Below are 25,447 nucleotides of genomic sequence, written 5' to 3'. Positions count from 1 at the left end.
GCCAGGAGGGTTTGGGCTCCCTTCTGGCCCAACTACCAAAGGTACGGGGAAGGGGGGTGGGGGGGTCGTGGGGGTCGCCAGGGGGATCGCGGGTCGGCTGGGAGGCGGTCGGAGGTTCTTGGGGGGGAGGGGGGTTTGCGTCGAGGGCAGGAGGGCCTGGGATCCCTCCTGCCCGTAATGTAGTGCGGGGTGGGGTTAGGGGGTCGCCGTGGCCAGGAGGGTTTGGGCTCCCTTCTGGCCCGATATTGTCGTGAAGTCGGCGGTCGTTCGGGGTGGGGGTGCGAGTGGTCCTGCCGGGGGGGGGGGGGATGTATCGGACGTCGGGGAGTCGGCCGGGCAAGAGGGCTTGGGCTCCCTCTTGCTCCGATCGTGGATGCGGGTGTGGGTGGGAGCGCGTGCGAGCGGTCGTTCGGGGTGGGGGTGCGAGTGGTCCTGCCGGGGGGGGGGGGATGTATCGGACGTCGGGGAGTCGGCCGGGCAAGAGGGCTTGGGCTCCCTCTTGCTCCGATCGTGGATGCGGGTGCGGATGGGAGCGCGTGCGAGCGGTCGTTCGGGGTGGGGGTGCGAGCGGTCCTGCTGGGGGGGGTGAATCGGGCGTCGGGCGGGGTGGGAACTATGTTTTAAAACTTTGGTATACCGCGCTCACGCATATAACGCGCGAGGGGTATGCGCGGTAGGTAAAAACGCGTATAACGCGCGCGTTATATGCGTGAAAATACGGTAGTTCAAATCGGGCAAGCCGTTTTTGCGTTGGCAGCTTTTTACATTTTTGCCATTGACATGAATGGGTAAAATCTGATTTTCAGTTTGTAGCTCCGCCCACGTGTGCAGGTGGGCCGCGAGACCCCCGGAACATATCACCCCAGGTAGTGAGGGATCTGCATACCAAGTTTCGTTCAAATCGGGCAAGCCGTTTTTGCGTTGGCAGCTTTTTACATTTTTTCCATTGACATGAATGGGTGAAATCTGATTTTCTGTGTGTAGCTCCGCCCACGTGTGCAGGTGGGCCGCGAGACCCCCAGAACATATCACCCCAGGTAGTGAGGGATCAGCATACCAAGTTTCGTTCAAATCGGGCAAGCCGTTTTTGCGTTGGCAGCTTTTTACATTTTTTCCATTGACATGAATGGGTGAAATCTGATTTTCTGTTTGTAGCTCCGCCCACGTGTGCAGGTGGGCCGCGAGACCCCCAGAGCATATCACCCCAGGTAGTGAGGGATCTGCATACCAAGTTTCGTTCAAATCGGTCAAGACGTTTTTGCGTGATCGCGGCACATACACACACACATACATACACACATACATACCTCCGATTTTATATATATAGATTGCATTAGTCATTTGTTCTGGGTTTTTTAAATCAGATCCTGCTTTTCAGCCCACGGCAGTAAGTAGCATCATAGCCGCAAGCTGAACTTACCCCAGATATTCAATGCCAGCCGGCTATGATGCTGCTTACATGGGCTGAATATCAGGACTTGATTTAAAAAACCCAGAACAATGTGCTTGCTTGCTTGCTTACCTTGAAAGTCTTACCTCTGCACAACTTCCTCTTCCGAATAAACTGGACTATACAGGAGGCATGAAAAGAACAGGAAGACATTGGGCCACGGGTGGGTAAAGGGAAAAAGATATTGGGCTGCAATGGGAGAGAGATACAAGGGGGGCTAGGCACCCTCTGACAAGCGCATCCTGACATTGGCTTGAACAGTGGGTTAAGGGAAAGGAAAAAGATATTGGGCTGCACTTGGGGGGGGTTGTTATAGCAGGGGCTAGTCTCTCCCCCCCACCAATGTATAGCACTATCCCAGCAATGGCTTCTAAAGAATGTAGGATTTTTCAGCTATGATTAAATGGCCACGATGAATTGTCCTAGACCAGTGTATCTCAAACTGTGTGCCTCCTAAGATTTCATGTGTGCCATGGTACACTGGGGAGGAGGAGAGGCGCCAACTGACTGCCTACAGGCATGTCCTGTAGGCAATCAGCTGGCGCCAGCACCTATCCTCTCTGGCCCTCTTCCCTTCTGGCATCCCCCACTGGTGTCTCAGGGCCTGCCTGGAGGTTCTTCAGACACTTGCGGACATCGACATGATGATGTCACACATGCACATGATGTCATCACGGTAATATCTGTATACTTCCAGGTGCCTCGAGCCACAGCCACTATCTTTAGTGTGCCGTGGCTTGAGAAAGTTTGTTGGACTTTGTCCTAGACCCTCTTTTGTGCTGCTGTGTGTGGTGGTGGTAGGGAGGGTTAATAGAAGAAGATGAATGATATATTTATGTTTGATTTTTATGCTGAAAATTCTGATAGCCTCTTAATGCTCGTAGGCAGTATATAAGAATTTTAAATAAGTAATTCTGTTTTATCTACACAGGAATCCATACTTTAGGTGATCAATCCCCAGCCGCAAACCAGCTTTGCAAAAGTGTGTCACTCAGTTCTTTCAGCACCTACATATTTTTCTGATTCGTTTTAATATTTTATGTATGTAACCTTTTTTGTAAACCGTTTTGGAATAAATCAGTATAGAAAGTTAAAAATAATAAATAAATAAATTCCCAATGGAGTGCCCTCTACAGTTTCTCCATTTGCAAGCGAACTGTGCAGAGGTGTTTCTGATCTGATTTGTTTTAGTTTTTATTATTTTCAGTTGTAAGTTTCGTTTTTGAGGCTTTCATGCCCTCAAACCCCTTATTTGGGGGCTCTCTGCCTAGGAATAGACATGGGTTCTACAGAGATGGATTGCAGCTCGTAGAGCAAACTCTCAGGTGGACCTGTGGAGCCAGCCTACTGTGTGCTATTTCAAGGCTTGGGGTCCATTCCCCTGGGAACCAGATCGCCTTCTGAATTTTTCAGAGGCTTGAGCGTATGATGTGGGCTCTCTCCTTCCCTTCCCCCTGTGGTTTTTAGCATCTCTCTTTTCTCATTTCCTCCACTCAGATCTGATATCTCTGTCTCCTTCCCCATTCTCTTATTTATTTATTTATAAGATTTTCCATTTTAAATACAAGCATTACTTTTACACAATGCAACAGATCCAGTAATGATATTCAATGAAACTTATAAAGAAAAGTAATAATATCTTATTTAGTCCACAATCTAAAGATCAAGAAAAGAAATAAACTTCTAAATAGTAGTAACAGATTAACTAATTAAGGTCTCGGCATTAGATTCCCGAATTACAGCCAGCTGGCAGGTCATACATCTCTAGACATGGTTACCATTCTCTCCTTTGATCCAATAAATTCCAAAAGTTGTTTGGGCTCAAAGAAAAGAAAATTCTTATCTTGAAAAGATACATAACACTTTGCAGGAAATTTAACAAGAAATATAGCCCCCAGAGCCAGGGTTCTTGACTTCAAGGACAAGAACTCCTTCCTACGTCTCTGGGTCCTCTGAGCTAAATCTGGAAAAACTCGAACATTAGAGCCCAAAAACTTATCATTTATATGACGAAAATACATACGAAGAATAAATTCCCTATCACTCTCCAAGGCTAGATTCAACAACATGGTAGTTCTATGGGTGACAACCTCAAGGGAGTTTTCCAGAAATGAAGACAAATTCATATCCACTACTTTATCCACTAGGGTTTCTATAGGTGTGGATTCCCCTTGTGTTGACTTTATATTCAAGTAGTAAGCTCTAACAATTGGAGGTAGATTTTCTGGTGGAATGGCTAAAGTCTCACGGAAATATTTCCTAGCCATCTCAACTGGTGAAATTATAGGACACTTTGGAAAATTCAAAAATCTTAAATTATTTTTCCTCAGTTGATTTTCAAAATTTTCCATCTTGCGGGAAACATAAGATCTCTCCTTAACCAATTCCACTTGTACCTTCTTTATAGAAACATAGAAACATAGAAATAGACGGCAGATAAGGGCCAAGGCCCATCAAGTCTGCCCACCCCAGTGATCCTCACTATCTATCTTTGCGGATAGATCCCACATGTCTATCCCATCTGGCCTTAAAATCCGCCACACTGGTGGCCTCAATAACCCGAAGTGGAAGACTATTCCAGCGATCAACCACCCTTTCAGTGAAGAAGAACTTCCTAGTGTCACTGTGCAGTTTCCCGCCCCTGATTTTCCACGAATGCCCCCTTGTTGCCGCGGGACCCTTGAAGAAGAAGATGTCTTCTTCCACCTTGATGCGGCCCGTGAGATATTTGAATGTCTCGATCATGTCTCCCCTCTCTCGACGCTCCTCGAGTGAGTAGAGCTGCAAATTCCCCAACCGCTCCTCGTACGGGAGCTCCCTGAGTCCCGAGACCATCCTGGTGGCCATTCTCTGGACCGACTCCAGTCTCAGCACATCCTTGCGGTAATGCGGCCTCCAGAATTGCACACAGTACTCCAGGTGCGGTCTCACCATGGATCTATATAGTGGCATAATGACTTCAGGTTTACGGCTGATGAAACTCCTGCGTATGCAACCTATGATTTGCCTTGCTTTGGATGAAGCTTGCTCCACTTGGTTTGCCGACTTCATGTCTTCCCTGACAATCACTCCCAAGTCTCTTTCTGCTACAGTTCTTGTCAGGATCTCGCCATTTAGGGTGTAGATCTTGCATGGATTCTGGCTTCCCAGGTGCATGACTTTGCATTTTTTGGCATTGAAACTGAGTTGCCAGGACCTAGACCAGTGCTCCAGCAGAAGTAAGTCATGCACCATATCGTCTGTCATTGCTTTTTTGTCTGTTGTGCTTTTGCTCACTACATTGCACAGTTTGGCATCATCGGCAAACAATGTTATTTTACCTCGAAGCCCTTCTGTCAGGTCTCTTATATAGATGTTGAACAAGATCGGGCCTAGGACGGAGCCCTGTGGCACTCCACTTATCACCTCTGACATCTCGGAGGGAGTGCCATTCACCATCACCCTCTGAAGCCTACCTCCAAGCCAGTTCCCAACCCATTTTGTTAAAGTGTCGCCCAAACCTAAAGAACTCATCTTGTTCAGCAACCTGCGGTGTGGCACGCTATCAAATGCTTTGCTGAAATCCAGATAGACGATGTCCAGGGACTCACCAACATCCAGCTTCCTCGTCACCCAGTCAAAGAAGCCGATCAGGTTGGATTGGCACGATCTCCCCTTAGTAAATCCATGTTGGCGGGGATCCCGCAGATTCTCCTCGTCCATGATCCTATCCATTTGGTGTTTGATTAGGGTTTCCATTAGTTTGCTCACTATTGAAGTGAGACTCACTGGTCTGTAGTTTGCCATATCCACCCTGGAGCCTTTCTTGTGTAGTGGAATGACGTTAGCCGTCTTCCAGTCCATCGGGACGTTACCTGTACTAAGGGAGAGATTAAAGAGCGCGGATAGTGGTTCCGCCAAGACATCTCCCAACTCCCTGAGTACCCTAGGGTGTAGGTTGTCAGGCCCCATTGCCTTGTTGACCTTGATTTTTGACAGCTCGCAGTAGACGCTGCTGGGTGTAAATTTGAAATTACTAAACGGGTCTACTGATTTAATCCTTGTATGTGGTTGAGGGCCGATTCCCGGCACCTCGCGGGTGAAGACTGAACAGAAGTATTCATTTAACAGTTGGGCCTTTTCCGAGTCCGTCTCCACATGGTCTCCGTCTGGTTTTCTGAGTCGTACTATCCCGCCTGAGTTCTTTTTCCTGTCACTAATATACCTGAAGAAGGATTTATCTCCCTTCTGGATATTCTTTGCTAGAGACTCCTCCATGCGGAATTTGGCCTCTCTAACTGCCGCTTTGACGGCTCTTGATTTGGTCAGATAATCTACTCTGGAGTCCTGTGTCCCTGATTGTTTACTTCATTCAAATTATTTTCCTGTTTCTCCAACCTTTCATTCACATTAGTAAGAAGTACCCCTTGTTGTTCCACCTTGGAAAAAACAGTTCCATAATCTGTTTTAATAGTAGATAAAGTCAATTTGAGATTGGAGTCCATGACTAATATGGCCTGCCATAGCGCCTCCATATCTATCTTGTTTGGTTTCTTCATCTCCCCAAAACTGATAATATTCCCTCCCGAAGCACCTCTCACCTCTTCTTCCAAAATGCAGAGAGATTCTTGATAGTGCCCATCTCCTCCTTCTACTGAAAGGCTTGGTGGGGATGTCCCTCCTATGCTGGAATCGCACTCTCCCTCTCGGGGCCGTCGGCTTCCAGGCATTCCCTGCACTTGTGCACTTCCGGGCTGGGGAAGAACCAGCCTCTGGTCAGGACTCAAAGTAGTCCGACTCTCTGCGCTGTAGTTCCCCGAAAGATCCGGGTTCCCTCCCGAAGTGATTCGGGACTCCTCACCCATGCGAGCAAAGACGCTCGTTAATGTAGTCTGTATCAGTCATTGAGGGGGTTCAACCGCCGGAGGGGCCAAGCGGGAAACTCCCTTCCTCTTTCCCATATCGCCACCGGGGAAGAGACACCCAACGCGAATGCAGGTACAACGAGCAGCAGAGCTCGCTCAGGCATCCGCTCCCGACGCCATCTTGATCCTTCCTTCCCCATTCTCTGGCATCTCTCTCTCCTTTCTCTTCCCTTTCCTTTTCTTCTCTGGTCTTCCTTCTCTATTTTCTGCTTCCGTCTAAATTAAATTCTTTCTTACTATTCAGTCCTCAGTTTCCCTCTTTTCACTGTGTCTACCCACAGCATGCCACCCCTTTCTTTCATCCCTCCACTAGCTCACTAACTCTATCTTCTTCCCCCCATCCAGCATATGCCCTTTTTCTTTATCCCCCCTCCTACCATCCAGTATGTGTTCTCTTTCTCCATTTCCATTCAGCATTTGCTTTCCCCTCTCAACTAATATCCATCTGCCTCCTTCTCTTTCTCTCTCCTTGTCCCCACTCCATCATCATCATCTGCCCCTTCGCTCTCTCGCTCTCGCTTTTCCTCACTTCTATCATCATCATCTGCCCCTTCTCTCTCTCTCTCTCCCTTCTCCCCACTTCCATCATCATCATCTGCCCCCTTCTCGCTCTCTCCCTTCTCCCCACTTCTAATCATCATCTGCCCTCTTCTCTCTCTTTCCCTTCTCCCCACTTCCATCATCATCATCTGCCCCCTTCTCTCTCTCTCTCTCCCTTCTCCCCACTTCTGTCATCATCATCTGCCCCTTCTCTCTCTCTCCCTTCTCCCCACTTCCATCATCATCTGCCCCTTCTCTCTCTCCCCCTTCTCCCCACTTCCATCATCATCTGTCCCCTTCTCTCTCTCTCTCCCTTCTCCCCACTTCCATCATCTTCTCCCTTCTCCCCACTTCCATCATCTGCCCCCTTCTCTCTCTCTCCCTTCTCCCCACTTCCATCATTAGCAAGTAGTAGCTGGTTGGTTTCAATGGTGAGAGCCTATGGAGAAGCACTAAGAACGTATATCATTAATAAAAATGGTATGTCTGCATACACTCTATCCAGATACTCAAAATTTGTAGAAACAAATTTAACAGCAACATCAAAAGGAAAGACTGTTTCAATAGTTATAGCTTCATCCTTAGCACTTACAAATAACTTCATTGTCTTCAACGGTAGTACGGTATTTATTAGGTAGCAAACATAAACCAAAAATACTCTTTTTCCAACTGTTGCACAATGTATATATATTACTTTTTCAATCTTTTCTCCTGGTTGCAAATCTCCTATAGGAATATCAGTTAACAAGGCAGGGTGTAAATCATCACAAATTTGTCTTCCGTTAAGAGTAACTAAGTTTTCTGGGTCAGATTGGCATCTTGTCCTGGTTTTAAGCCAGCAGTAAGTTTCACATCCTTGATTATGGTTTTCTCCTGTGATTTCACAGTTACAAATAAGCAGTACATCTCATTAGTTAGGGCTGGTGGCTCATGTCGTAACTGAACACAAATCTTCGGAACTCTGGAAATTATCATATTATTTGCTTGTATTGTTATGCTGTCCCAGCAAATCTCATTTTCAGGAAGTTTAGGTCTCCGTTTAAAGGAACGAGAAGCTTGCAGTGCCTCGAGGAGAAGCTGCATCGGCAACGAGGTGCTCAACCCAAAGCTTCCCCTCTGACACAGCATCCTGTTTCCGCCCGGGCAGTTCGCGTCAGAGGGAAGCTTTAGGCTGAACACTGTGTTGCCAACCTTAAGTGCCGTTGATGCCGGAGGGGGGGGGGGGGCATTGATGCTGGAGGGGAGGGGAGCCTGTTGATGCCGGGGGGGGGGGGTTCCATTTCATTTGAAAAAAAAAAGGTGAGGTGAAGGGAGACGGTAGGGAAGCTGCTCTCTGTTTGCCCTCCTTCAGGCCCTAGGCACATGGCTACTGGGTCTACCCTTTAATCCGGCCCTGCACATAGCCTTAAGAAAGCTACTGCTTATCTTTGGGACTGAATAACGATGAATGGGTCTACTTTTTGTGATCCTACCAGGTACTTGAGATCCAGATTAGCCAGTTGAAAACAGAATGATGGATCTGATAGATCTTCCATCTTACTTAGCACTGCACATCATATGTTCCTGTGTTTATATTCTTCAGCTGAGTACAACTGTGGTACAAGATTCTATTTTACTGATGATAATGACAGAAATGACTGTTTCTTCTTGCCCTTTGACCATATGGTCTCTTTGTTTTCTATGTGATATCATGCAAGCACATGTGGTGATGTATCCTCCCCGCCCCCATTTTACTAAGCCGCAGTAGCCCAGAGCGCTAAATGCTCTTACGCTCATAGAATTCCTATGAGTGTTGGAGAAGTGTCAGAGCATTTAGCGTTCCAGGTAACAGTAGAAACCTCTACTGTGGTTTAGTAAAAGAGGACAACTAATATTATCTCAGTGGACAAAAAACCTCTGTTAATTGTTTCCACATATAGCAAATAGGTCTTATTTACACAACTTAAGCATAAGCATATTATATAGTGAGAGGAAAAAAGAGCTCAGATGTCTGCACTGATTAGTGGTTCAATTAACTATTAGCAGGTCAAAAACCTCTCATGTACAAGAATAATTATGATTTCGTTAGCTTATGTTTTTTTAAATCTTCTAATATTAAAGTTTTTAAATATCTACACTTATCCTAGATACATAGCCCGACAGAACCCGTTTCGCCAGTATTCTTGGCTTCTTCAGGGGTGTTTTTGAATGCTGAAAAGCAAATAAGTGCAATTAAAATTCTTCTTTAAATGCACAAAAAGTTGTTAACAACAATAAAGATCCATGATCTACTCACTGTGAACAGCTATATGGTTACTACAATTCAAAATGGTGCCGGTGAACAACAGACGCCAAGCATGTGCTCTTTAAACTTGAATGATGGTGATGTCATGACCTCTTTAAACCAAATAGCCAATGAGTTACCATGTCAGTCATGGCAAAACCTCTAAGTGATCTACATAAACTTATTGGACCAAACTTTCTTGAAAAACTTATTAGAAAAAAGAATTCCACTCCACCGAGCTATTCAAACCTGCAGGTTTTAAAGAATTTAATCTAAAGATCCAGCGCACCTCGCGCTGCAACAGTTTCTTCTGCTGATCTCCCCCGCGGCAATGTTTTACTTCTTTGTCTATGCAAAAACATCTTAAGTCAGCAAAATTATGTTTAAATTCTAAACAATGTTCAACTAACGGTACATTTATCTTCCCTTGTTTTAAGTTGGATTTATGTTTAGACATTCTTAGTTTGAAGGGTCGTGTGGACATACCAATATACAGCATTCTGCAAGGACATTTAATAATATAAATAATGTGGTCTGAGCTACAAGTCAAAAATGTCTATACAACGGAGCATTCTACAAGCAAAAGTCTGGAGTAGCCATGGGTGCAACATTTGCACTGTTAATAGCTAATTTGTACATGGCTAGGTTTGAGGACCTATGGATTTACCATTCTCCATTTTTTTTAATTGTATTTTTAAATGGTTCTGACTTATAGATGACATACTGGTGCTGTGGAAAGGGAAAGAAGAGGACCTTCTTAAATTTTTTTCTGTTTGGCTAAACACCTGTGATGAATGCATTAAATTCACCATGAACTATGCCAGCAAAAGTATAACCGTTTTGGATTTGCATATTACATGCATATTATACAAGAAGGGGAACATTTTGAGACCTCTACTTATAAACTGAATCTAGCTTTCTGTAATGTAAAGTTATGCTATGCAAAATAATGTAATGTAAAGTTATGTAAGTACTGTAAGGTAATGTAAAGTAATGCAAAGTAAATCTATGTAAAGCTATGTAAAGTAATGTATGAAAAGTTATGTAAAGTAACGTATGCAAAGTTTGTAAAGTAATGTAAAGTATTGTATTGTCATCGCCTGGAAATGACCAGCCATCTTCTAATGTAATCCGCTTAGAACCACAAGGTACAAGCGAAATAGAAATCACTAATGTAATGTAATGTAATTTATACTAAACCGGCAGATAGAAACACTTATTTAAATTATTGCAGCTGTCATTTAGTCAATCTTAGAAACAACTTATCTTTTTCTCTTGTGAAGGGATTGCTCTAGTCTAAGCAAATTCAAACTTCAAGCCAAAATCTTAAGTTCTAAATTGAAGAATTGTGGTTATCCGTTGTGCATTTAATAGCACTAGATAAGCCAATAGGGAGTTATTGCTGGGGACAAAGGTAAACAATAAAGAAGATTCAGATGACAACATACAGACTTGTGTTTTGAGGTATTCAGCCCATGGTAGTATACCAGCTAAAATTTTAAAGAATAACTGGAAAATTATAGAAGCCAATCCAGTATTTAAAGACTCTTTTCTACGAATTGCTTTTTCAAGAGAGAGAAACCTTAAAGACATTCTGAGTCTGGCAATGTGTAATACCAATTCAGAAATTACCAAGAGAGTTCTTCAGTGGGCTTTTACAAATGTGGTGCATGCAGCATTTGTAACATCACATCTCAGTTTAAAGAGTTCAGCAATCCTGTCGATGATAAAAAGTATACCATCGGGCATTTTTTGACTTGTATCTCAGACCACATTATTTATATTATTGAATGTCCTTGCAGAATGCTGTATATTAGTATGTCCATGCGACCCTTCAGAATAAGAATGACTGAACATAAATCCAACTTAAGGAGGGAAGATAAATGCACCGTTAGTCGAACATTGTTTAGAATTTAAACATAATTTTACTGACTTAAGATGTTTTTTCATAGATAAAGAAGTAGACAAAGTAGTAAAATATTGCCACGGTGGAGATCGGCAGAAGAAACTGTTGCAATGCGAGGCGCGGTGGATCTTTAGATTAAATTCTTTAAAACCCACAAGAATTCTTTTTTCTAATATGTTTTTCAAGAAGTTGATTTTTGGTCCAATAAGTTTATGTAGACCACCTAGAGGTTTTGCCATGTCTGACATGGTAGCTCATTGGCCGTTTTGGTTTAAAGGGGTCATGGCATCACCAAAATTTAAGTTTAAAGAGCACATAGATTAAAGTTTAATAAAAATTTGGTTGATCGGCTATCATAAATTCTAGGCGATGTACAATAATATTTTAAAAATAACGGGGCAATTTTAAATTGAAAAAATATAACAAGACAAATGATGAAGACAAAAATGAACAGACGAGAAACTAAAAGGAAGATGGGAGAACTACAATAAAGTCAAGAAAAGAGAACACAGAGGGAAAAAATAAGAGGGGAGGGGAGGAATTTCATTCAAAGCTGCCTTAACAGATTCGATGAAGGGAAACTAGAGTCAGTTCTCAAAAGCATCTCTGAATAGGAAACATTTTAAAGCTCCTTTAAATTTATCTAAGTTAGTTTCTTCCCTGAGAAAGAAGGGCAGAGAGTTCAAGGCAAGGGGGGCTTTTACCGCAAAAGAGGTTGTGTGGCGAGTGCTGAACGTCTTAAGTGAGGGGACAAAGAGTAAATTTTGGGAGGAATATCTGAGAACTGTAGAAGGAGCATGAGAGATAAGTAATTTGTCGATGAAAGATCATTCACGGCATCCTCCCCCCCCCCTAATCCCACTATCTTATAACTCCTCGAGTCCTGACTCCACCAGGCCCACCCAAAAACATAAACTATCCTTCCCCTTTCTACATGGTATTATCTATGAGGGTAAACTGGGAAAATCCCTCCTTTTCAAAATCACAGGACTTTGGAACAATCTTACTCTCCCACTACGGAACCTGAGCTCCCTCCAACTATTCCGTAAGCACCTGAAAACTTGGCTTTTCACAAAAATGTAATTTTCTCTTCCCCCCTTCACGCATCCCCTACCCTTTCTCTTCCCCCCTTTATGCAACCCCAACCCTTTATTCTACTCTTCCTATATTTAAGTTCTTGTAAACCGTGCCGAGCTCTACATCTGTGGAGAAAATGCGGTATATAAACTTAAGGTTTAGTTTAGTTTAGAAAGCTGATTCTCTGGTTTTTGTGTTTTAAAAGTAAGTGTAATGCAGTTTTGAAAGTGATTGTATGAGGGATGGGAAGCCAATGGGCATTTTTAAGTAGAGGAGTGACATGATCATATTTCTTAGAGTTGGTAATGATTTTAAAGGAAGTATTTTGAATTAATTGTAGCCGTCTGATTTCCTTTAGCTATATTCCTTTGTAGCGGGAGTTGCAATAATCAATTTTAGAAATTACAAGTGAGTGTATTAAGATGTTTAATGAGGAGGGCTCAAGAAAGCTAGCTAGGGACCTTATCATTCACCGGTGCCATTTTGAATTGTAGTAACCATATAGCTGTTCACAGTGAGTAGATTGTGAATCTTTATTGCTGTTAACAACTTTTTGTGCATTTTAAGAAGAATTTTAATTGCACTTATTTACTTTTCAGCATTCAAAAAGACCCCTGAAGAAGCCAAGAGTACTGGCGAAACGGGTCCTGTCAGGCTATATATCTAAGATAAGTGTAGATATTTAAAAACTTTAATATTATAAGATTTAAAAAAACATAAGTTAAAGAAATCATAATTATTCTTGGACATGAGAGGTTTATGACCTGCTAATAGTTGATTGAACCACTAATCAGTGCAGACATCTGAGCTCTTTTTTCCTCTCACTATATAATATGCTTATGCTTAAGTTTTGTAAATATAGTAAATAACTTTTATTTACCCCCTGTTTTACTAAGGTGCACTAACATACACATGTTAACGTTTAGCGAGTGGTTAGCGTGCGCTAAAACACTTAGCGCACCTTTGTAAAAGGAGCCCATAGTAAAAGAGGGCCATAATCAGGTGCAGTAGATTTCCATTAAAATTCTTAATAACAGGAGCTCTGCTTACAAGAGAAACTAATATGAGTTAGGAAGTCGTGAAAATATGTAAATTTCAGGGAACTAAAAAAAAAAGCTCCATTGTGGACATTATCACACTCATTTTTCAAAGTGGATGGATATCTCAAAATGGCCAATAAATCCATCTGCCAAAAATGTGTAAATCGCTATTTTCCAAGTACAGAATCTGGACATTTTACACAGCAGCTCATCCAAATTGCAAGAAAGGCATGTTTTGGATAGGACTAGGGAGGGCCCAAATTTAGGACATCTATCAGTGAAAATAGAATGAGAAGACATGTCTATACCTGTTTCAATTGAGCAGCTGACCACTGGAGGGATGAAAGCATGCCTCATCCTTAATCTGCCAGTGGTTGCTGAACCCCTCCCACCCCCCTAAAGTAATGTGATAGTAGATAGCAAGCTCTATGACAGCTTCAGCTATTATGGCCATTCCCAATAGAGCAGCAAGTGGAAGGAGTAGCCTAGTGATCAGTGCAGCAGACTTTGAGCAACTTCCACTTTTGTATTTCTGTTCAAATATGTGATCTCTCCTGGATCTCTCCTGTACCAGAATTTATAAGACACCTTCAAGCATGATAACTATTGTAGTGGTGTACCTTTAGGACAATAGCTGTTCCTGAAGGATTCACAATAACATATAAAGGAATTAAGGTGGAATTAGTACCTGGGTCCCATTGTTTAAAGTCCACTGCACTGATCAGTAGGCTGTCCTTCTGCACTGCAGGTACATCTGTGTGGCCATTTTTTTTTACAAATGATGTCAGACAGATGTTCATATGCCTGGTCATATTTTGGATGTTTCATTTTGGAAAATGGCTGTTCATTTTGGATGGTTGTAGCACAAGAACATCATTCTCACACATTTTTGAACAGGAAATCCCAACATTCTTCTTGTTTGAAAATAACTGCAAGATGGACATCTCAATTCGGACTTGGACATTCTTTCAAAAATGGCCCTCCACATAAGCTTTATATTTTATTGAGAAAGTACCAAGGTTTCAATAGCTAAGAAAGCCTTCTGACAGCAAGCAAGTATTCTTTTCAATTCCACAGGAAAATCAATCAAATTGGAGGATCAGCAGCCAAAGAAGCCATGCGTACCACGTAGGACAGATCAGCCGATCATGGGAGTTCACACTAAAAAAAACTTCATACACAGCAATGCCGCTGAAGCTATCATGGAAGTACCTAAGAAACCTGAACTTATTTTTGTTGACAGCAAAAAAGGAGATAAACACCCCCTGGAATGTTCAGGGCTTGTTCCAAAATACATCAATAAAAAGGTAATAGTTAAAAATGTATTTAACAGAATACTTTGGATGCTTTTAACTGCTCTGAAAGTAAAACCATGTCTCTCCATGCCTCCAGTTACTTCAACTTGAAAACACTACTCCATAGGTATAAACTCCTAATAACCAGATCCTCAAAAACACCACCGGAGGCTCAAACCTTCATTGCCTCGGGCTTTACGTGCTGCCTCGTCACTGGATCGATTTTTCTTTTATATATTTATGTATTTTTAAATAAGTGCTTTTATCACACTAATAAGTGAAATAAAGATTGTTACTTAGCTTTATGTCTATGTGGTCCTGCCACTAGGGTGTCTCACTGACATGTTTCGCTAGGTAGCCTTATCAAGGTGTTAGCCCTAGTTCATTTTTACTCGCCTCTCTCCTAACCACTTTATATTCAAGATCTTGAATGTAAAGTTGTCAGGAGAGAGGCGAGTAAAAATGGAGTTTATACCTGCGGAGTAGTGTTTTCAAGTTGAAGTAACTGGAGGCATGGAGAGACATGATATTTGCTTGACCGTAGAGTTAAAATATTTATGCCAGTATTGGTTTTGACTTATAAGTAAAACATCACACATGGGGTAAGTTAAGGCAATATGAATGCTTTTAAATGGTGGTATTCTAGTTATTTGTATGTATAAGTGGCTTTTTATATGAGTGGAATATGAACTGGCAGAAAAGTATTCATATGTTTTGAGGGCACAAACTTTGCTGGTGGGGTGCACATAGGTGGAGTTTGGGCAGAGTATGCAATTATACGTAGTATTCTAAAATTATTCCAGGGCAAGCAGGCAGCATATTCTCACATATGGGTGACGTCAACCACGAAGCCCTAATTCGGACAGCTTCACAAGCAGACTTGCTTGAAGAACTTTTAAACAGTTTGCGACTGCTGCATTGCGCATGCACGAGTGCCATCCCGCCCGACGTAGGGCACGCATCTCAGTTCTAAGTTTTCCATGGAGCTGAGAAGCACTCGTTTCAAGTGCCTTCTCTCACTGCAGCTCATGTATTTTCTTGACAGGGTCGCTGTGTTTATCTGAACGTTTTTTTAAAAAAAAAAAGTTTTGTTTATTTTTTTGATCATGTCACGGCTGGGCCTATTCTGCAGCCTCAGCCTGCGGGCTTTGATTTAGCCGCGGCTGTCCCGGCTGGTCACAGGGTTCAAGAAGTGTAACCGGTGTCAACGCACGATCTCCATCACTGACCCACATAAGTGGTGTGTACAGTGTTTAGGACCTGATCATTGTCTGGAGTCATGCGCCAACTGTGCTACACTTCAAAATCAAGCCCTTAAAAGTCGTCGAGTTCAGATTGAGAAAACCTTCAGGGAAATGGATCTATCTTCAACTAAAACCTCGATCCCGATTCTAGCCCCGACCTCGACTCCATCAAAGTCTTCTACGGGGCCAAAACCTTCAACCTCGACCTCGCTCAAACCTTCCTCAGTGGGGAAGTCTTCGTCTTTGGGAAAATCAGCTAAATCTTCTCCTGAGGTGCCATTATCCTCAGTGTCTCCATCATGTAAGATAGCTAAGCCAACCCCTCCAGACATGCCACCCTTAGAACCGGTGGGTCCGAGGCTATCCAGGAAACGTGTCTCAAAATCGAAGAACACCCTTCCTTGAGGTCGTCTTCCTCGGAGTCCATAGCCATACCAATTGTACCAGATCCAGTGGTCTTGGTGCCGGCTTTGCAGAATATGGTGGAAAATATTCTGCATCAGGAAAAGGGTAACATGCTTGCCAAACTGACTCCTGCCTTGACCCTGCTTCCTGCAGTCCAGCCTGAGCACTCAGCAGTATTACAAGGAGTCGAGTCCTTGACAGTGCCTCGAGCTCAACCTAGTGAAGTTTCAAGTTTTATTATAAATTTGATTGATCGCTTATTCAAAATTCTAAGCGATGTACACATCAATAAAATTACAGAATTTTTAGGGGACAACAAAACAAACGCTGAATCCTTGAGAGTGCCTCGAGATCATTTTACACACTCTACACAAGGAGTTGAGTTCTTAAGAGTGCTTCGAGATGCCTCTACACAAGGAGCTGAGTCCTTCTCAGTGTCTCGACGTCGTTCTCCGAATTCCAGTCCTACCTCTACACATAAGGCATTGCCTTCTTCGAGGCACAGGATGAGGATTCCTCAACATTCATCTTCGAGGCTAGATTCGACTCGATCATGGGACCGTGATTCGAAGCACAGTTCATTACCACATCATTTGTTGAGGCATTCATCGAGGCCCAGGTCTTCTTCTCAAGACAGGCCTCATTTATCGAAACATCGAGACTCTTCGAAATCACCAACTCCTTTGTTGAGGAGATCTGTTGTGGAGCCTCACCATTCTCATCAGTCGAGTTCTTCTCCTGCAAGGTTTTTTTCACCAGCTGTTTTTTCAAAATGAAAACGTTATGCTTCTTCAACTCATTCCAGAAGTGGGCGTTCGTTTATATCTTTGCCTATGGATTCAGATCTCAGGTATCAATACTGCAGAGAGGCTTCACCTTCATTCTCTGCTGTGAGAGGTATCTCAAGGGGTTCTGAAACACCTTCTCCTCAACGAGGCCATACCTCTTCAGATCCGGTGTCCTTTACAAAATTTCTATGCCAAATGAGTAAAGATCTTAACATCACTTTGGAATCTGACTCAAAATACTCTAAGGAGTATTTGGAAGAATTGGGTATGTCTCATCCTCGGTGTTCTCCCCAGAAATTTTTTACAGCCGGGTGGCATGAAAAAGTAGCTGGGTGGGGCGGGACAGGGAAATTTGGTGGTAGGAATAGGGTCATTAAATCCAGTGGCGTACCTAGTATATATGGCAGCCAGTGCTGATCATTTTTTAACAACCCCCTCCTCTATATAAAAAAGTTTTATTTAGTAATAATCCATGAGCCACACAACAAGGGTACACCTAGGAAAAGGCAGTATCTTAAACACTGAAGTGAGCACTAGAACACCAACACACAAATTGTAAATCTAAACAAGCCAGATCCTGCACAGTCAATTGATTTTGTACAATCAATGCTAACAGAAAGCCATGCCCTTTTCAGACACACAGAACACAGAAACACCATCGCTCAATATGGAATAATCACAAATTAAAAATAGAAATAGGTAGACAAAAGTTAAACTAATGCAACACCACAGAAACAGTGGCACATGTTCCCTAATACTATGCAAAATATAAAGACAATAGATGTAAATTTGAAAAAACTGATACATAACAATCACCACTTTAAAAATTAACAAACAGAAATAAAACAAATAACGAGAAATAAGAAAATACCATTTTATTAGACTAAACCATTTTTCAATTAGCTTTCAGAGGCCAAATCTTTCTTCAAGATAGTACTGTATACTGCTATTATGGTGTCCTGTCCTGACCTGAGGAAAGGGGGTTAAGTCTAAAAGAAATTGCCTTATTTCCATTTCCTATTTATAAAGTTTTATCAATACTGTTACAATACTACTTGATTCTATGTAAAGCAGGGGTGTCCAACCTTTTGGCTTCCCTGGGCTGCACTGGCAGTAAAGAAATGTTTCTAGGGCCGCACAAACACGCAAACACTGCAGCAAGACAGAGGAGGGAACTGGCAAGACAGTAAATACCCGGGGGCAGCAGAGGAAAACACTGCATCGTCCTCGACTGGGGCCACACAAAATACTTCATGGGGCCACATGCGGCCCTCGGACTGCAGGTTGGATACCCCTGATGTAAAGCAACAAAAAAATTTCTTTCTACCTTTTGTAGTTTCTGCTTCTCTTCGCTCTTTTCTTTCTATACAGCGTTTTTCCTCTCTCCCTTCCATGCAACATCTGCCCTCTATCTTTGCCCCTTCCACCCAGCCTCTGCTCTCTCTACCCCTTCCATCTACTGTCCACCCTCTCTCTGCCCCTTCCATCCACTGTCCACCCTCTCTCTGCTCTTTCCATCTAGTGTCCGCCCTCTCTCTCTTCCATACGGCATCTTCCCTCTTTTTATGTCACTTCAGTAAACAGTATATCCTGTGCCCTTTCTCTCCTTTGTACATGATTCATTTCAGCTTCATCCCTTCTCAATTTTTATGTCTCCACTCCCTCCCCTATGCTCTGGCATCTCTCTTTTCTCCTTTCCTTCCTTCCTTCCCACTCCACCCCATGGTTTGGTATCTCTGTCTCCTTCCCTCCCCCCATGCCCTGGCATCGCTCTCCTCTCTATCTCTCCTTCTCTGCTCTGGCACCTCCTCTCCTTCCTTTCCCTCTGTTCTGGCATTTGTCTCAGTTTCCCTTCCCTCCCCCTTACCCTGGCATTTCTCTCCTCTCCCCCTCCATTATCTGGTATCTCCTCTCCTTTCTTTATCTCCCTCCCGCCTTCCTTCCTTTTCCCTAGTCTGGCTTCTGTCTCCTTTTCTCCCCTCCCCCGCCCCTCCTCTGATGTACGGGATCGCGTCAGAGGGACCGTGCTACCGAGGTCAACAGCAGCCTGCGAGGTTCGCTACAGCCAGCCAGCGATCCTCAGCAGGCTGCTTTGAAAAGGAGACCAGACAAAGGCAGACGCAAGTGAAAAGCAGCAGCAGCAGCAGTTTGTGCTGGTGGGCCAGATTTAGTATAAAGTTGAAAATGTCTGGCGGGCCAATTTTTAACACACTGCGGTCCAGATTTGGCCCGCGGGCCAGAGTTTGGCATGTCTGATCTAAGTTTATTAAGTTTAAGTTTATTAGGATTTTTTATATACCACCTATCAAGGTTTTCTAAGCGGTTTTACAATCAGATACTCAAGCATTTTCCCTGTCTGTCCCGGTGGGCTCACAATCTATCTAACGTACCTGGGGCTGTGGAGGATTAAGTGACTTGCCCAGGGTCACAAGGAGCAGCGCGGGGTTTGAACCCACAACCCCAGGGTGCTGAGGCTGTAGCTTCAACCACCGCGCCACGCACTCCTCATCTACAGGGTAAGGAAGAGGCACTGTGGGTCTAAATGGAAAGAGGGAATGAAAAATGTATTTACATTGGTGTGATATATTGGCCTTCTTCAAAGATAGAAGTGGACAGAGATTTAATAGTAGACATTCAAAATATAGCTGTAAAAGAAGAAGTACTACTAATAGGTGATTTTAATATGCCAAATGCTGATTGGGGTATCCCTATTTCAGTTTCCTAGAAGTTGATAGATCTTGGATTCTCTGCAAGGAGAACTGTTCCAGCAGTTGGTAATAAAACCCAAACGGAATGGGGCCATACTGGACTTGGTGCTTACAAACAGGGAAAGTGTTTCTGATGTTGGTGATCATTTGGCAGTCAGTGATTACTGCATGGTTTAATATTATAAAGATATGAGACTATAAGAAAACTAACTTTGTTCAGATGGTGGATTACGTCAAGGAATTGTCTGGATAGGTACATCTGGAAGGGGTAGGAAAGTGGTGGGCAAAACTGAAAAGAGCTATTGTAAGGGCTGCAAACCATTTTGTAAAGAAAGTAAGTAAAAGTAAGAGGAAAAGAAGGTTGGTTCTCAAAAGTTATAGCTGAGAATGTAAGGAAAAAGAGGTTAATGTTCATAAACTACAAAAGGAACATAATAAATGATGGCAGATAAAGACCTGCCCATTAGTGATACTCATTTTAAAAATATATGATTTGATTAACTTGTCTCTTCTTTGATACTTCTGGGCCGTAGACTGTAAAGTCTAGTATTGTCCTAGGTTCCAAATGCTGAAGTTGCCATCCAAGCATCCCGTTGTTTGCAGGATATCTACCATTAAGTCTAGTCAGCAACATCCTCATGTTACGTATTAGTGGAATTCACATTGATGCCCTCCCCAGCCCATCTTACACCAAATCACCATATATAGGACAAAGACCATGCAGGTCTGTCTAATACCAGCTTTAGTTCTTTAATTTACATCCTTTGTTTTCTCTAATTATAGATCCTCTCTTTTTATCCCACGCTTTTTTGAATTCCATCACCATTTTCCTCGCCACCACTTCCCTCGGGAGGGCATTCCAGGCATCTACGACCCTCTCCATGAAGAAGAATTTCCTAACATTGCTCCTAAGTCTTCCTCCCTGTAACCTCAAATTATGCCCTCTAGTTTTACCATTTTTTTCTTCTCTGGAAAAGATTTGGTTCTATATTAATGCCTTCCTCGGTTTGCAAGTAACCCGGTTTGCGAGTGTTTTGCAAGACGAGCAAAACACTCAGCAAACTTTTGACTCGCAAACCGAGTGTTGACTCGATTTGCGAGCACCCCCCCCCCCCCCCGATAACAGGCATCGCTCCCCCCCGCTCACAAAGGCCCTCTCGCTCCAACCGGCACCCCCCCCCCCCCGCGTGAACCGGCTCCCCTCCGCCCGAACAACTTAAACTTAACCCCCCCCCATCTAGCGCAGGCACAGATCGTGTGCCTAGAAGATCTTCCGGCTTCTGCCTGCCTGCCTTGAGCATGCATCTGCGCATGCTCAAGGACTTCTAATTCTCCCTCTCGCCGAGAATCTCAATCTGTGCCTGTACTAAACGGGGGGGGGGGGGAGGTGCCGGTTGGAGCGAGGGGGCCTTTGCTAGCGGGTGGAGCGATGCCGTTATCGGGGGGGGAACATATCAAACCGAGTTTCCATTACTTTCTATGGGGAAACTCGCTTTGATAAACAAGCATTTTGGATTACGAGCATGCTCCTGGAATGGATTATGCTCGTAATACAAGGTACCACTGTATTTAAATGTCTGTATCATATCTCCCCTGTCCTTCCTCCAGAATATACATATTTAGGTCTTCCAGTCTTTTCTCATACCCTTCCCCCTTCGAATCCGCGGTTTCAGAATCCGCAGATTCGGTTATTTGCTATTTAAAACAAAAAAAAACATTTTAATTTTTCAGGCTATTTTAAGCCCTGTAAGTCCCCCCTTAAGCCTTACCTGGTGGTCTAGTGGATTTTCGGGGCAGGAGCAATCTTCCCATGCTCCTGCCCCGTGCAGATTGCTCATAGTAAATGGCTGCCTTGAGCTCCCGTAGTCTCTCGAGAGACTATGGGAGCTCAAGGTAGTTTGTTAGATGAAGGTTGACCAATCCTTCCTGTAGCTTTCCAAGGTAGTTTGTTAGTTGAAGGTTGACCAATCCTTCCTGTAGCTTTGTGAAAAGGGGAATGCTTGCTATGGGTCTGTAATTGGATGTTAGTGCTGTTGAGGTTTTTTGATCTTTGGGGATAGGTGTAATCAGTATGTGTCCCATATCCTTTTTTAATGTTCCGTTTGTAAGGTCAGTTGTTAACCAAGTGAATAGTTCCAGATACAGCCTCCAAAACGGAACACAATACTCCAAGTGTGGCCTCACCAATGACCTTCTTCTGCTGGTTACTCCTCTTTCTATACAGCATAGCATCCTTCTAACAACAGGCACCACCATATCACACTGTTTAGATGCCTTTAGATCCTTAAACACAATCACCCCAAGAGGACAGGCAAACATATCTGGAAAAATCAAGAGAGGCTGGTCAAGTAGTCAAGAAAGCAAAGATGCAAATGGAAGAAAAAATAGCTGACATGATAAAATGAGGGGACAAGACATTTTTTAGATATATTAGTGACAGGAAGAAGTGCAAAAATGGCTTAGTACCGGAAAACTGGAGGGTGGACAACGTGACACTGATTTTTAACTCCTTCTCGCCTGTGCATTAACACTTCTAGTGCAAATCACTCAAACCTCAAACACTTCAAGGACTCCCCCTGACTTGGAGTTTCACTTTTTCTTGCTTCGTCAGGAGGGAATGCCCACTTCAAAATACAAAATAAAATATATTAAGCCACATTCAAACACTGCCCACACATCCAAACACAACACACTAAAATAACCCATCATAAATACACTATAATCACAAAGCTAATACCCTTCTTAAAGCTATTACCTCAGTCAGGAAATCCAAACCCATATAATAAATCACCATCATTCACACCAAAATGTGGACGTGAAAGGTTAAAAGCCTAACAGCACAAGTAATGTGAGAGGTGATAGGTTCATTGTTGGGGATGAGGGGCCAATCTGGCCAATCCTAGGTCAACAAGCTCCTCACAGCTGAAACCATTTGATTTCAGCATTCAAACCTTCAGGAACCAAATTGCACCAAGTAAAAATATACCACCATTCTGATCGAAGTAAACAACGTGAAACATCTCTCTCCCCCCCCCCCCCCACCATCAAATAGTAATTTGCTTCAGGACAGTGTACTTGAAATCTGCTTCACTGTGACTCATCTGTAACCAACGAAGGACCAATGGCACAAGCAGCATCTTCCACCTCCTGCTCACACCTGCCTCGGCTCCCCTCTGACGTGACGTCCTGGTCCTGTGACTAGGAAGTGACGTCAGAAGGGAGACAGGTGGAAGATGCTGCTTGCGCCAGCAGACTTTTCAAGAGGCACCAATGCTTCTGGCAAGATGGCACCCAGGGGGGTAGTTCACCCCACACACACACACACACACTATTTACAAAGACAAACTACAGACCTCACAACATACTCTGAAGAAAGTCACAGCATGATGGCTGAAAATCTCTTTCTACCTGACAAGATGCAGTGAGACCCTGAAACCTGCAACAAGCACAATGCCAAGTGCGGACACTCTGAGAACATATAAGCCAGCTTCACAGGGAGAACATCTTTAAATTTACCAGACTTTTCCATTCTCAGAAAAAAAAAAAATAAGAGACTGATTTTCCCACCAAAATTCAAATTTGGTGACCAATGGACTTCCCTGTTCCCAGTCAGGTCAGTGGATCCACTATTTACAAATACAAACTGCAGACCTCATAGCCCTGAAGAAAACCACAGCATGATGGCTGAAACGTCGGTTTCTACCTGACAAGACGCAGCGAGACCCAGGAACCTGCAACAAGCACAATGCCAGCTACGGAAACCCTGAGAGAACAACGTCTTGTAAAGTAGTCTGACCTTAAACTGAATAGGTAAAGCATAATAGAAAACCTGATTAACATGATCTGAAATTTTCTTCTGTCCTGCTGACTGCATTTTAAAGTATGGTGATTTGTAATATTTGAAATATGTATGTTTTGTTTAACATTTTATGCCTGTTATTATATAAACTGTATAGGTAATATACAGTATATACATTTTAAAATAAATAAATATAACAATTATCAAAATACAATCAATAACATTATACATTACAAGTGTTTTTACCTTTCTCCGAAAATACTGAAAACAGCAACTGACTTAAATTGGTAATAAATGTAAATTGGTAATAAATTCCAAAGTTCATAATCTACCACTGAAAAAAAATCTTAGTATTTATCTTGCTCTTCCACAATTTTTTTTTAACAGAGCACAATCATATCATTAGAGTGGAGCACAGTAGATGGGAGACAGAGACCTTGAAACAGTGTATTATCAATGCACATATAAGCGAATCTGCCTCCAGAGTTGTCTTACAAAAGCTGCTAAAGAAATATTACATTACATTACATTAGTGATTTTTATTCCGCCATTACCTTGTGGTTCAAGGCGGATTACAGAAGAGGATTTCTGGACATGTCCAGAGGTGTTACAGAGTAGAGCGGGTTGCTTCAGAGGATTGACATGTTTCATACTGTATTAGTTAGTTTTCATGGATTTCTTGAATGGCAGGGTTTTTATTTCTTTTCTGAAAGTTTTGTAGTCTGGGGTCACGATTAGTAGATTGGAGAGTTGGTAGTCTAGTTTTGCTGCCTGTGTGGCTAGAAGCACAAACAGTAACTCCTCAAAAACTGCCACAAGATACTTAAAAAGATACACCACAAAGGCAAAAAAAGTCTGAGGATTCCAAGAGTGAAGAAAGCTACTCAGCCACCCCTAAAGAAATAAATAAATCAAGCAAATACATAAAAAGATTGCCTCCTTCCCCTAAATTTATTTTTATTTTTATGTATTTGCTTGATTTATTTATTTCTTTAGGGGTGGCTGAGTAGCTTTCTTCACTCTTGGAATCCTCAGACTTTTTCTGCCTTTGTGGTGTATCTTTTTAGCGACAGCTGTGGCAGTAACAGCTCTGACGCTCATAGAATTCCTATGAGCATTGGAGCTGTTACCGCTGCGGCTGGTGCTAAAAACCGTGATATGATTTTGTAAAAGGGGGATAAGTAAAGTAGGCTTTTAACAATATTTTTACCCTTTTATTTGTTCTCTTCAATGTAGGATTATGGTGTAAATCCTAAGTACCTGATTAGGAAACAAGAGGAAGTTAAGAGAGCTCAGGAAGAATATGATGCCTATGTAAAAGAACGCCTCAAGGATGGGGCAATGAAGCAGCTTTCTGAGAAAGAAAGGGAAAAAGTGCTACTGGTAAGCCTTGTAGTTTTTATATTGTATAAAAATTAATAAAATGTGAGCTAAATTAAGACCCTTTTACTAAGCTATCGTAGAGCTTTCTACCGTGGCCTGGAGCACTAAATGCTCTGACAGCTGCTCTAATGCTCATAGAACTCCTATTAGCGTCAGAGTGGCGCGAGAGCATTTAGCGTCCCTGGCCTTGATAGAAACCTCTACTGTGGTTTAGTAAAAGAGAGCCTTAGGGGCCTGTATTCACAGGGTTTCTCTTACTTTTTAGCAAAAATGCTTACAGAACAGGACTCTATTTATAATTCTACATGAATCAAAAATAAAATGTATCAAATTTAAAAGAAACAATTTCTTTAATTGATTTCACTAGATGGCACCTTAGCATAGTTACAGCTTGTTTGGCAAAACAAAGAAGCAAATAAAAGTCTGCAAAAATATTTATGTGTATAGCCTGTGTACATCTAACAGAACTATAAAAATAAGTAGTAAGGTGTTAAAAAATAAAAAAGGCTGAACAAAAACAGCTTGAGTTTAAAAAAATAAAACAAAACTGCCTGATATTCAAAACAATTTAAGTGGGCAGGAGAGGCTCCTGCCTGCTTAAATCGCTCAAGGCTGCCTAATCAGCAATAATCAGTTGTACTTAAC

At 42.7% G+C, this 25,447-nt stretch overlaps 1 protein-coding gene across 1 annotated transcript in view; it reads left to right on the top strand.

Moving 5' to 3' along the window:
* ENKUR (enkurin, TRPC channel interacting protein) overlaps positions 1 to 25,447 on the top strand; it is a 45,767-nt gene that overhangs the window by 5,964 nt on the left and 14,356 nt on the right. Inside the window, exons 3-4 of the mRNA XM_033931397.1 lie at positions 14,258 to 14,487; positions 24,656 to 24,802. Coding sequence (XP_033787288.1) covers positions 14,258 to 14,487; positions 24,656 to 24,802 — 377 coding nt within the window. The remainder of the gene's footprint in view (positions 1 to 14,257; positions 14,488 to 24,655; positions 24,803 to 25,447) is intronic.

The sequence above is a fragment of the Geotrypetes seraphini genome, chromosome 2, assembly GCF_902459505.1.
Source record: "Geotrypetes seraphini chromosome 2, aGeoSer1.1, whole genome shotgun sequence".
NCBI lineage: Eukaryota > Metazoa > Chordata > Amphibia > Gymnophiona > Dermophiidae > Geotrypetes > Geotrypetes seraphini.
Note: the sequence above shows the minus strand (reverse complement) of the source record. Positions and strands in the feature narration are given on the sequence as shown.